The sequence below is a fragment of the Erpetoichthys calabaricus genome, chromosome 9, assembly GCF_900747795.2.
Source record: "Erpetoichthys calabaricus chromosome 9, fErpCal1.3, whole genome shotgun sequence".
NCBI lineage: Eukaryota > Metazoa > Chordata > Cladistia > Polypteriformes > Polypteridae > Erpetoichthys > Erpetoichthys calabaricus.
Genome location: NC_041402.2, coordinates 68702464 through 68715739, shown reverse-complemented (window position 1 = coordinate 68715739; position 13276 = coordinate 68702464). Strand labels below are relative to the sequence as shown.

General features: G+C 38.5%; 1 protein-coding gene across 2 annotated transcripts in view; it reads left to right on the top strand.

Annotated features, from left to right (window-relative positions):
- Positions 1–12448, top strand: part of dok4 (docking protein 4) — a 263114-nt gene extending 250666 nt beyond the window's left edge. For both annotated transcript variants that reach the window (XM_051932134.1, XM_028809691.2), the window contains exons 9-10: positions 7589–7706; positions 8202–12448. In XM_051932134.1, the coding sequence (XP_051788094.1) occupies positions 7589–7706; positions 8202–8332 (249 nt within the window). In that variant the 3' untranslated portion in view covers positions 8333–12448. The remainder of the gene's footprint in view (positions 1–7588; positions 7707–8201) is intronic.
- The last annotated feature ends 828 nt before the right edge of the window (positions 12449–13276 follow it).

Genomic DNA, 13276 nt, shown 5'->3' with positions numbered 1-13276 from the left:
TGGATAATGGAAACTAGTGAGGTGGTGTATAGAGAAGAGAGTAGAGGACCAAGTACTGATCCTTGGGGTACAGTAGTGCATGACTGGTGTGACTTTGACAACTCCCCTCTCCAGGACACGCTGTAGGATCTGTCCAAGATGTAGGACCTGGATCATCTGAGAGCAATCCCGATGATATGAAGATCAGAGAGGATGGCAAGAGGGATGTTGTGGTTGACCATGTCATAGGCTGAAGAGAGATCTAACAGAATCCAAACTGATGACATGTTATTAGCTCTAGCACGGCGTAGCTGGCTGAACACAGTCAGTGGAGCCATCTCAGTCGAATAGTTCCTCGTGAAGCCAGACTGGTTCTTATTAAGCACTTCATTCTGTATATGGAAGGCAGAGATCTGGTTAGAAACAACACGTTCAAGTGTTTTGGAAAGAACGGACAAGAGAGAGACAGGCCTGTATTTGTTAACTTGAGTGTTGGTGTTGGTTAAGTGTTGGTGTTTTGAGAAGTAGGGTTATCAGAGCATGTTTGAAGATGTTAGGGAAAGTTTCTAAACTGAGTGAGGTATTAATGATGTGTGTAACTGCAGGATTGAGTGAGGGGAAGATGGCCTGAAGGAGATGTGAGGGAATAGGATCGAGTGGACAGGTAGTGGGGTGAGAGGAGAGGAGGTCGGAAACATTCTTGGCAGACAGTGGAGAGAATGTGGAGAATTTTTGGTGTTGCTTAGAAGGAGGTATAATAGGTGGCAGCGTGGCTGAGCATTGACTGCTGATGGCTGCCACCCTATCCTGAGAAAAAGTGGCAAAGTTATCAGCAGACAAGGAGGTTAGTGGAGTAGGATTACGAAGGGATGTGAAAGCAGAGAACAGAGAGCGTGTGTCAGTGATGCTGTTAATTCTGGTCTGGTAGAACCTTACCTTAGCATTGATGGTGGCAGAAGAAAATGATGCAAGAAGGGACTAATTCCATTTCCTAATTTGGCTGTCCTGAGCTTGGACAGATTATTGCATAGTGCTTCGTACAGCCATGGACAGGAGGGTCTTTCACGTGCAGGCCTGGAAGAAAGAGGACAAACATTGTCAAGACAGGAAGGCAGAGTTGAGCATACAGTGTCTGTGGCAGTATTGGTGTCAAGAGAGGAGAAGTGATGAGGAGGAGACAGAGCAAAGGAGACTATGGAAGAGAAATGGGTGGGAGAGAGGGAACTGAAGTCTATGTGGAAGGATAAAGTGTGGTGTGAGAAGATGGAAACAGCAGAGAAAACTGAATGAAAAAGTGGTGAGACGTGTTTAGAGGAGTGACAGTTGTATTTGTAGGAGTGCAGTTGCGTGACAGAACAAGGTCAAGCAGATTAGCCAGCCTTCTGTGTGGGGCTGGGGGTGTGGAAGTGTGTTATACTGAATGAGGAGAGAAGAGCAAGGAAGTCAGCAGCAGGAGGGCTGTCCAGGTGGATGTTCAGATCCCCAAGAATTAGAAGTGACCTGAGAGCAGTCCATCCAGCTCATCGAAGAATGACTAAGCCAACCTGGAGGACTATAAACAACAAAAATGGTCATGCTAATTGCAGAGGAGACAGTAATAGCATGAAGTTCAAAGGTAGTGAAATTGCATATATTACCCAGAGGGGTGACTTTCCAACACTTTGATGTAAGAATCCCTGTAACCACCAGTGGAATGGCAAGACTGGGAGAACTTGAAGTGCAATGCTTAAATTAGTAATGAACAATTAACATCAGTATGTACCTGGCTTGAACTGACCTGAACAAAATATCATTGCTCAAAAAAAAAAAAATTCAATTTTTCAAATTTACAATGTAATGGCATCTACTTTATTAAATATCTATATCATCTTGCAAATATTATTATAAAATAATCAAATATTGCTTCTTAAATAATAAGTATGTTATTCAATAACCTAACCGTGTGTTATGAATCTCCATGTAGACACCCTTCAGCTAAACTGTAACCAAATTTATTCCCCTGTTAGACATGTAAAATAATCGTGAATTAGTCCAAAGTAAAGATACTACAGGAAGACTCGTGTCTTTCTATAATTCAACAAGTTACACATACTGTATCTTCAGTTGCTCACATGTAGCAGTCATGTTAGTAGGTCTCAAAAATGTGTCCTCGTAGTTTCTCCCCAAACAAGAAAGAAACGTTTTAAAATGCGGATCTAGAGCTTGTTGACTGCAACATAAAAGACAAAGAACCAGCCATCATAACTGACAACAGTTTTAGGTTGCTGTAAATTTCAACAATTGCCCACTTGCTTGGTTGGGTGAGGCATGTTGAAAACTTTTTTCCACTGCAGCAGTTCATCTTGCAACTTGCTTTAATTGATGAGGTCACAGCTTTGTCAAGATTAGGACTACTGTCTCTGCTGACCTGAGACACTTGACAGTGTTTTGCTTAAGAACTTCGTAAAGCCTAGGTACAATAACTTCACTCATTTGCTTTCTGGTTGGAACAGCATACCACAGTTCTAAAAACTGTATCATTTGCCAAAAGCCTCCTTTTCAGCAATGGTGTAGGGTCTCTTACCTTTACAGGTACAAATTGCAATACATTTTGTTATTTTTGGGCACAATGTGAATTAAATTGAAACCTTAGAGCTTAACGTCATCTCAAGTGTAAATTTAGGTTCTTCTTGTTTGGATGTTCACTAAGATGGTTTATGGGTGATATCTGGATAATTTTTTTGTTTGTTTTGTTACAGCAATAATTAACTTCTGAGCTGCTACGTATGGCTTTGCTTTTATTCTGTTCTTTACTGATACACTGTTTAAATCCACATTAAGTCCGCACATCTGATTTAAGTGTCTAAAACACTGATCTCAGTTGAGGAAGACATACCATTTTATGGAAGGTAGTAAAGTGCTTTTTCCATAGAAAGCCTTAATAGGAAACCTACATATAGTAATTGAGCAGGATAAAGATTCACAATATCAATCTTGAGACTTTAATAATCGATATCAAATCGCTTAAACAAAAAGTATTGATTAATCGGAAAATCAATATTTTTACCCTGTCCTATTGTCAATTTCAAACTACTGTACCGTTTGCGTTGTTATTGATTCAGATCTGTAAAGCCACGCTGAAATTTAGCATAAACTTTGAAAATTGCACAGCCCTAAAGTAACAAACATATATAGCAATAGTCTGTGTATCCATCAAATATTTTGCCTGTATCTTCTAATTCATTGTCATAGGATACCAAAGTCAATTCTGGCTGTGTCAGGCACAGGGACATTTACAAACCACTTTAGTTAAGTTGATGCAAGATGCATTGTTCATTTTATTTTAGTTTAGTTTATTGCATATTCTCCATCATTTATTGTTTTAACCCACTTTGTCATATACAAGCCAGAAGTCTTCACTTAGTTGACTTAATGTGAGCCATGATTGGAAGCTTGCTTTTTCATTTTCAAATGGTAAGCTAAAAGGCCTACAGCTTACTGGCTCCCTCAGCCTATCAGAGTAATTGGACTTTCAAGCCAATCATTTAAACTGATTTGAATCCTGCCTCATCTTGTAGATTTTGAATTTTCAATTTTTTTATATTTCACTGCTAATATTCAAAGCATACCTTGCTTGCTTGTCTATACAGTATGTAACCTTTACGTAAAACAGGTTACACACCCCTCTGTTGTTATGCCCTAATAAGCGCTGAATGCTCATGTGTCCAAACTAAGTAAGTGTGCTGCATGTGTGCAAATGATTGATCATTTTGAGTAAAGCATGCCCTGACCACCATTCTAATTTCACTGATTTGTCATTGTTAAGGTGCAATAAGACTGAAAGGAAACTGAAAACAAACAAAAATACAAAAAATGATCACTCCAGAGAACAGCCTTCCCCACATCTGCACTACTCATTAATAGGTATCTAATATTTAACTATTTTTTAGAACATAACACATTTAAAGTAACTGAAAACCTTTTAGGAAGTACTTGTGGAAATAAACACAAATACACAAAATTAGTAGCTTGCCACAATTCGTTCTACAGAACTCTGCATTTGAGCTCCAGCCTCTTCAGGCACAAATTTGAGTGGGAAGAAGGCACTCCGCCCCAGTCTAAAATGGGCGAAGCCCGAGCTGCTCATCTGAAATCTCCCTCCTCTGGCATCAGTATTCACTAGCTGCATACTCCTGACAAAACAACACGAAAATGTACTCTTCTTTGAGTTTTATGATTATTACAATCCAGAACATGGGATTTGTGAAGTGTTGACTTATTATTAAAATTTATCGATGCCTTTAGTATATGAACAATGCAAATGTCCAACCACTTGCAAGTAAATCACATTTTAATAATTACTAGGGGGCTCTGCCCCCCTGCTCGCTTCACTTGCCAACGCCTGGGCAGGCACTACATGCTAATCTCTTTGTAGATCTGCCGCTCACGTATGGGTAAGCGGATGTACAATACATTGGGACGTATCGCTAATTTTGACCAGAAATATTGTGTGGGTATTATTCGTTTATTCGAATTCTTGTTTCATATTATACAACCATCCAGTTTCGCCATCAGGGAAAAGCAAAGGAAAGGGTAAAGGATCGTAGTGAGTCGAATTATTAGACAGAAATGACGAATCATGCTTTGCTTTTGGATAAACACAAATATCAACTCTGTCTTTGATATTTCCGTCTTTCGAAACTATTATCACTGACAATTCGTCTCATGTTGGTTTATTATAAATGCGACCCTGATCTTTCAGATTCATATAGAAATCAAAGAAAACTTCTTTGTCCTTGTTTTGTAGATAAATTTTGTGTAAAGTTTGATACTTTTGGACGTGTTGATTTTTATCCATTATTGGCTGTAGGATTTCTAATACATCTGATCATTTAACTCTTTTGATTCTATGTTGCATAGCTTCTCCATGATCATAAATATAAACCTGACTGAATTGTGGTTTCTTCTTGTAGTAGCTTTACTTGTTGCGGGTCCACAGATTCTCATAGCGTATAGTCCAGAATTGTGTAAATCTACGTTTTGAGCTTTCACTTCCACCAAACAACAAATCTTTTAATTCTCCCGGAAACGCCTCTTCATTGGGAAGACACACTACTTTTCCCTGATGGCAACACGAATTAGACGATCTACAAGTCTCTGACTTAAACTTTAAAGCCAAACAATATCTACATACTTCTGTCATATCACTTATGTCCATATATTCAATCTCTTTTCGCTGTTCCGTTATTTCACCAAGAAATAATTTCTGTTTGTTTGCGGTAATACAATCTTTACTATCAGTTTTTTTATGAGACTTTCAAATTTTAGTAGTTTCATAATCTGTAACCTGGCTGCATGTGTATCACACCAACATTTTTGAACCTCTTTACAACGTTCTACTTTGTCTTCTACTCTTTCTTTTATTTCCAACCCTGCTTGGACCTGCTAGTTTTTCAGTTCCACTTGGTCCGGGCTGATTATTACTTTCATTATTTTACGAATTTGCGCTTAGATTATTATTGTTCTTTTTTTGAATTCTTTTCTCTCCAACGCTTTTGGGCCTCTTTTCGACGCTCTGCCTTTTCTTCTTCGCTTAGTCGTTGACGTGTCATCTAGAACATTTAAAATTATTGTCCAGAAAAGGACTACAACGAAGGAAACGAATAGATTGTATGTCTAAAAATACTGTCCAGAAAACAGAAACGGAGGACTTTTCATAAACGAGTTAAAATGAGGAAAACATAAAAATGTATAAGAGCTGAGAGTGTAGGAACTGTGTCTGACAAAAGCATTAACACGAATGAGAGTTGAGTAGACCGTGGGTATGTTTGAAAATGGTTGAGAGGAGGGCAGGACTTGACAAAATCTCTTGGCAATAGTCCCTGGTAAAAGCCTTGTGTCAAGATTTTCTTTTATAATAGAGGGATTAATGTTTCTTCTCAAACTTTCCATGCCCATATTTTCACATGTGCATTTGTTGACTATCTTCTGTCAATTCATTCATTAATTAACTTAATAATTCAAGCACTGCATATTATGCCCTCTTTAAAATGATGCAGCAGCTTTATGTATTGTCAGGGTAAAGTAATGCATAGATATCAACTTTTGGATTTGTACATCTGCAAGACTTTCCTTTAAAATGACATTAGCCTTCAACATAGGTTTTGTCTTTTTACTTTCTTTTTTTATTAAGGTATTTATTTCAGAGGGATACATCGTGGGATCTAACCAGGTATAGATTAAATTAAAAAGGATAATGCTGGTGCATAGCTTATAGTCATATGACTCGCGTACATATACATTTGGCATTATTAACATTGCGTCATACAACTAATTAGTCTAAAGAATGAATTTCCTGTGCATTTCACATCTACCAGAACATGTTTACTTCTCACTTAAATGCTGAAATTAAAAGGTAAGTAGATCAGATTTGGGAATAAGTGTCTCCTGTAAAATGAGATGTGAAAGTCAACTAATTGTATCATACTTCTCTAGGAAAATAAGTGCATCGGCCTCAAAGGAATATAGAGCAGCATAGAAAATACTTGAAACCTGTAGTTTTTAGTAGCAATCTATACTAATATGCTATGGCCATTGTAAAATGAAAACAATAAACTGCTTACATGAAAATGAAAATGCAATGCAAGCCCCACTTCTACCGCTACATGAGCAATCCACATCATTTAAACACCTGAAGCAGTTTTGCAAAATTTAGATTAACTCTGCCAATTTATCAATTTAGCAATGTCCAAATGTATTTGTGACTTGTGTTATTCAGGTTAGCTGAAACTGAAGCATGTCATTCCCACATTATTTTGCTCTTTAAAAGATACAGGCCACCAAATCAAGCAGTTAGTCTCGGAGTACACAGAAGGCTCATGTTATGTGGCTAATAAAATTGGCACAATGCTGTACCTGCCACTTATTCATGATTGCCAATCAAATACTGGCCAATACCAATTTCTGACCGCTTGATTGTATGCATCACTGCAAAGCACTGTATTGACCTCAGACATTCTAACATTCAAAACTTGGGAAGACTTTTCACTTTATAATTATTGTTTGATTTTGGAAAGAATATTATTTGCCCTTTACATTGCACAGGAATTGGATTTTTTTTGGAAAGACAAATATTACATTCTATTTACTGATATTATTTTAAACTGAAACATTCCAGTTTACTGTACATGTCATCTGAGGCATACAGTATTACAGTAGCTTTTATCAGCTTAATTTCACAGTTAACAATGTAATAATAATGTATATCCATATGTTGTCTTCAGTAGGTATCTCTTATCATTGGCGTTTACAGAGAAGCCATTTCCATCCCCTAGGTAGTGAATGTACACATGCTTCTTAAAAGTAGGATCATTGAGCACTTTGAAACAATACATTAAAAATTAGAAAACCGAACCTTGACACGTAAGCATTCATCATCTGCTGAATACCAGACACATACATCTGATAACAGACTCAGGATGTACCCTTTGCCAACCATTTATAAAACTGTAGGGTGGAGGTCTTTCTTGTAAAATTATGACAGTCAAACTTGTTTTAAAGCATTTACATGCAATATTAAAATGGTCCTTTGTCATCTTATAATAAATATATTTTCTCATCTGCTCTCCAGCTATTATCCAAAGGCTCAGAGGCAGGATCATACCCATGTACCCCTACTGCAATTTTACCACGAAGTGCCTTCTGGCACCATATCACAGGCTCACAGAGCGGAGCAGATGGCACCAACAGTAAGTACCACCACCTTGTGTACTTTACTGATGTTCAGACAAGATTTTTAAATTGTTTTCATGATTTTAAGCACTGGACCACACAGCTTGCCATATGAAAGCACTTCCACTGTTCATCTCTACGCGTTTCATTTAGGTGATTGAGTATGCAATGATACGGTGTTTGAGTATGAACAGACTTCTGGAAAAAAACCTTTAGTTGTCATCTTTAGTTTTTAATAGAATTTTGTTAAAGATGATAGTCATACTAGCAACTTGTCTACTAAAAAGAAAAACACATAGCAGCATAGCATGTCTACTAATACCTGTACAGTGAGGCCTAGTGTTAACAAGACTTCTGTGTTGTCTTCTTTTTTACATGTCACTTTTTACAGTACATTTTGTCTCCTCGGGATGTCCAGCATATTGAAAATATTGTTTGGTTCACAAATGCTGAAAGTTACATAAAGAGCATATCCATTTAATGCATTACTTTGTACCGATTTCTTTGTCTAGGTGATCTATACCCAGATTCCCAGGCTGGCTCAGAGACAGATCTGCTTCCCAGCAGCTTACCACCAGATCCTAGCTGCAGTGCTTTTATGGAACATCATCATGGAGTGTTACCCAGTTATCCTGACCAGTGACAAACTGTTTGCTCCTGGATTCCTTCAAATGTAGCCTGCTTACCTCTGCCTGGATTGGACTGCTTACATGTACCCTAATTAATCCACTGAAACCAAGGGAGTCAGTCCAACCTGGATTTTCAGCAGAGAGAGGAAGAAAGAAAGGAAGAAGGGGAAGCAGGCCCATGAATTCTGCAGGACTTGTCTTTTAGATAAAGAGACGTTTCTGAAAAAGCATCTTTACCATAGAAGGAAAGGCAGGTTTTGAGGCACACTGCATGTTGGAAACAGGACGTAATGCTCAGGGTGAGAGAGAGGGGCAAACATATGCTGGTGAAGACTCGCGATGTATGTAAGACCTGTCTAGCTAAAAAGCATTTTCCGTGCTTTTTTTTTTTTTTTTTTTTTTTTTAAACTGTTTTTCTATTTGGTGCTTTTTTTCAAGCATGCATGCTTTGTACCAGAACTGGGAGATACACTGTCCACATACACACACATAAACACACGTGTGTGTATGTGTGATCGTTTTTTTTTTACTATTTAGTTACTGCTCATGTGGCAGATGTTTGAAGCTCAGATTGGATCTCAGGCCTGCATCCTCTCCCTGGCTTGGCAGCCTCTGATGCCATAGTGAGGACAGTAGGCAGATTGCAGGGTCTGTAGGACATTCAACTTAAGTTTCTGCAGTAAATGAACTGAACATTTCTGCTCTTTTAAAGTTTTCTATTTGACATGGCTATAAGAAGTGTGAAGGCTTTGAAGCAAAATAATTAACGCACGCATGGCGGGTCGAGGAGGACTTGCCAAGTAGCACAACACGTTAACATATCTATCATGTGTCTTTTTACTTTCTCTTTTCTGGAACCATTCACTGCTGTCCAACAGAATACCTTCACAAAAATTGCACAACGTCCTTGAATCCCTGGGGACAGGATTGTTTTGTCCTGTTGGAAAGGACCGGTGCATGTTGCTGAGTCTTGCTCTAAAGCAGATTGCGTGGTGGCTCGTTCTTCATTCAGGAGTACAGGGACTTTGGTCGGTTATCTTATCGAGGAGCAGAATGGGAATGTGTGGCTTCTTTCAAGAGTTGGAATATCGGTCTGGCTGTGGGAAATGAGGAAACGTACAGGAAAAGTCATTTAAGAGGGCTGGGGGATGACCCAATTTTTTGGGGGGGAGGGAGTAGAAGGGTTTCCCCTACACATGTTGACCTCTGTGTAGAAATTGTTCAGATGATTTCCTCAAGTACAGTAAATGCTCCCTGTGGTAAGTTCAGCAGTGTGTGGACACCTCGTACAGTGGGCATCTCTCAACTCCTTGACCCTCACAATTCCTCTTGCTATATGTAGGTCAAAGCTGTTCACCCTCGATGGAAGCCTAACTATTGACTGCTACAGGGCAGTGTCTACAAAAGAAACCAGAGGCTATATGTAGGATGGAACTGGACAATATTTGCACTTACTTCCTCCCTGTAGATTTGACAGGCCTTTCAAAAATGGAGGGAAATATTCAGTACTTGGAACTGCGTAAAATGTAGAAGGAGAATTCCAGGTTATCAGCGTGCAAATACGTTGGCTTTTGATGGCGAGCTTTGTACTTACTTTTTATTAATACTAATTATTATTTAGATTTGTGAGTGTCTTATTTCCACTTCAGTTGAAGGCCTGTTTAGGGGCTTGTGTGTCTTTGACATTATCTTTGCACTTGGAAATGATTTTAACAATCTGTTTAGACAACTCAGGAGAAAAAAACTTCTTTGTATCTTGCAAATCTTTTTCTTAATATAAGTGATATGCACAACTTCTGCAGCCTGTATCGGGAACAGAGTAAAAATTCATCTTGAGTCCGTGTTTCTGCTTGTTCCTTCTACTGCGCTAGAAAACATGCAGACCAAAATGTTTACTTAGGGCTAGCTAAGGTGTTCCACATTGCCATGTACTTCCAGAGGGTTTGGACCGTCTTTCACAGTTCCCATTGAGTTTTTGGAGCTGTCTGCAGGATGCAAAGTGGATTTGAGAACTTGTGACCGGAGTGTTTGGGTAGATTTATGCACCCAGAATATTTTTTTCAGTGTTGTGAATGTAACGTTCAAGTCTTCTGATCGTGGTGCCAATGCATTTCTGTTGCAGAGCTTTGCTTGTTTTTTTGATCAATTTCTTTATCTTTTTTAGTTTGGGTGCTCCCCCACCGTTCATCAGCTGGAGAGATGTGTCCACCTCAATATCACGTGCATCTTTGTGTTGTGGCTGTCCACTTTTCTGTAAGACGCAGGCGGCTCTTGCATCTGATCACAGAGAGACCATGCAGTCCTTATAAAAATAAGTCCTGCGTGTGCTAAAAAAATATATTGTCTCGGCCCAGTGTCAGTGTATGGCACTACAGAAAAGTGTTGACAGTTGTGTAATGACCTAAATCAAGTGTCTGCCCTCCATCACGATTGATCAGTGACTGCTGCATCATCGGTTCTTAAGTGGAACACCTTACGTTCGTTGTTTTTCCCCTTCAGGCTAATTAATATGCTGGAATTTATTAATAATAATAAGTTGAATAATCATGCTTTACTGTTCTTTTTCTTTGAACTTTAAGAAGGGCTAAGCCTTTGCTGAAGTGATCTATTGCCTCTGCAGCTTATGAGTTTATGAGCTCATTCTTGTTTTTGATCTGCTAGGTCTTGTGTATGCACACACACACACACTCACACACTATAGATGAAGCTATTTATTTGCCCCGTGAAATAGTAAGGAGAATGATGTGCCATATTTGTGACTGCATATTGAGTGGTGTCACTAGTTTTATAAGAAATGCATGCTACACAAGCCCAGGCTATGGATTTATGATGGGGTTCATGCAAACTCCTTTCATGTTGTCTCACATTTGTGTGTGCTGATCACGTTGAGCCATTTAGTCTGCTAATCTACGACCCTCTACTCACATAATAGAAGAGGTGCATGGCTGAGGTGAAGTCCTTTAGGTTGAGACTTGCTGACACATGGCCAACAGTCTTTTTCCCTCATTTTCCTTAACATTTGAAATGATGTGAAAGTTCAGTAATATTGGTGTTGTTCAAGTAAATGTGAAAGCAAAGGGAAAACCAATCGTACATTCTGAAGCATGTTCCTAATGTATAGCAATGCCCTAAAAGGTTTGCAGCACAGGCACCGCTGGGTCTGGGATCACTGAATGTAAATATTACACATTAGTGATATTAATCATAATCTAGTCTGCCATAGTGGTCATGATTGTTTGGATCATACTTTTCTTTTTTTTTGTTTTTTTGTTTTTTAATTATGACCTCCAACAGTTTTGTAAGATTTGTATCACATAAGTCAGTTCTCATAGTTTTGAGCACAGGATTCGGTAGTCGAACAGCAGTAAGGGGATCCAAGAATGCGTGTTTCCATCAAAATCTATTTCATTTTTATTTGCCCAGTTATACCCCAGTTCCAGAACAGTGAAGCTCACCCTAACTAATGTAGGCTGTCAGAGTTTGTTAAGGTGAACCACATTAGTGATGGCATTTGGTAAAACTACTTTTTAAACGTTTATTACATTATCAACAAAACCACAACTGCAGCTTTTCAATGTTTTATAAGTTAGAAGATAATGACAGTAGTTTCTTATGCATTCGTAATAATGTTTTGGATTTTTTAAGAAATTAGAATTGAGTGAAAGAGTGCTTTTTTACTGCTATGACGTGTTTTTGTTTTCTGGGACCTGCAATGGCTGGCACTAAACTTGTAAGACTAACATCCGCTTTTCACTTCTGGCACAACAGGAACACAAACATTCCAGAATTCTTTCTGAATTTAAACTCCTTTTGCAGTCACCAAACAAAACAAAAAGACAACAAAAATATAAAGATTAAACAGCATTAATAGTTCTTTCTATAGTCTTTGGAAACATTAAAAATACAAGGGGGTTACGCAAAAATAACCGGAATTGGAAAAAAAAATTTGTTTTAATAATTTTTACGTATTGAAAGTTTAGTCTCCTTCAAAGTACTCTCCGTGTGAATGAATGCACTTGTCCCAACGGTTTTCCCACTGGTGGAAACATTTTTGGAATTGCTGAAGAGGAGCGTTATCCAATGCCTGCAGCGATTTTTTCTTTGACTTCCTCCACAGGTATAAAAACCCTTTCCTTTGAGTTCCTTTTTCATATGCAGGAACAAAAAAAAAGTCGCACGGAGCAAGATCAGGCGAGTAGGGAAGGTGTCAGGAACTCCCAAGACACACAAGTCAATTCAGAAATCTCTTCAATAGTCCACCAACGATTTTCGTAAATTGCATTCCGAACTTTATCAAGATGTTCGTCATTCCTAATTGTGGAAGGTCGACCAGATCTTGATTGGTCTTGAAGTTGACATTTCTCCTCATTTGAAACCCGAAAACCACTCGTAGACCTGTGTTTTACTTAAAGCTTCCTCTTTAAAAGAAGTTTCAAGCATCACTACAGAGAAAACAAAATTTAACGTAGACTCGCTGTTCTTTATGATCACCCATCACAATAAAATCACAGAGCACATTTAATAAGTACCAAGAAAAACTGACACGGAATGCCGTACGAACAATACAGAGCAACGCCCCTTAGCTGACTGTAGCACTGTATATATGCTACACCTAGATTGTGCGCCAGGTACAGATTCCGGTTATTTTTGGGTACCCCCTCGTATGTGTGCGCCAGGTACAGATTCCGGTTATTTTTGGGTACCCCCTCGTATGTGTACGTCTTTTGGCTGTCGACAGCGTATCAAGCTTTCATACTAAAGAAAACAGATTTCTTTCTCAAAAATAATCTTGTTCATAAAAGCTCCTACCTTCCCCTACTTGCTATTGAGGGGCACTCTTCAGTTAAATTATTCTCTTTTGAAACACTAAACACTGGCTATGTGGCCAGTCTATATAAATAAATTAAAAAAAAAAAAACACACGTGGTAGCAATGAATGGTGCGCTGCCAAGAAACTC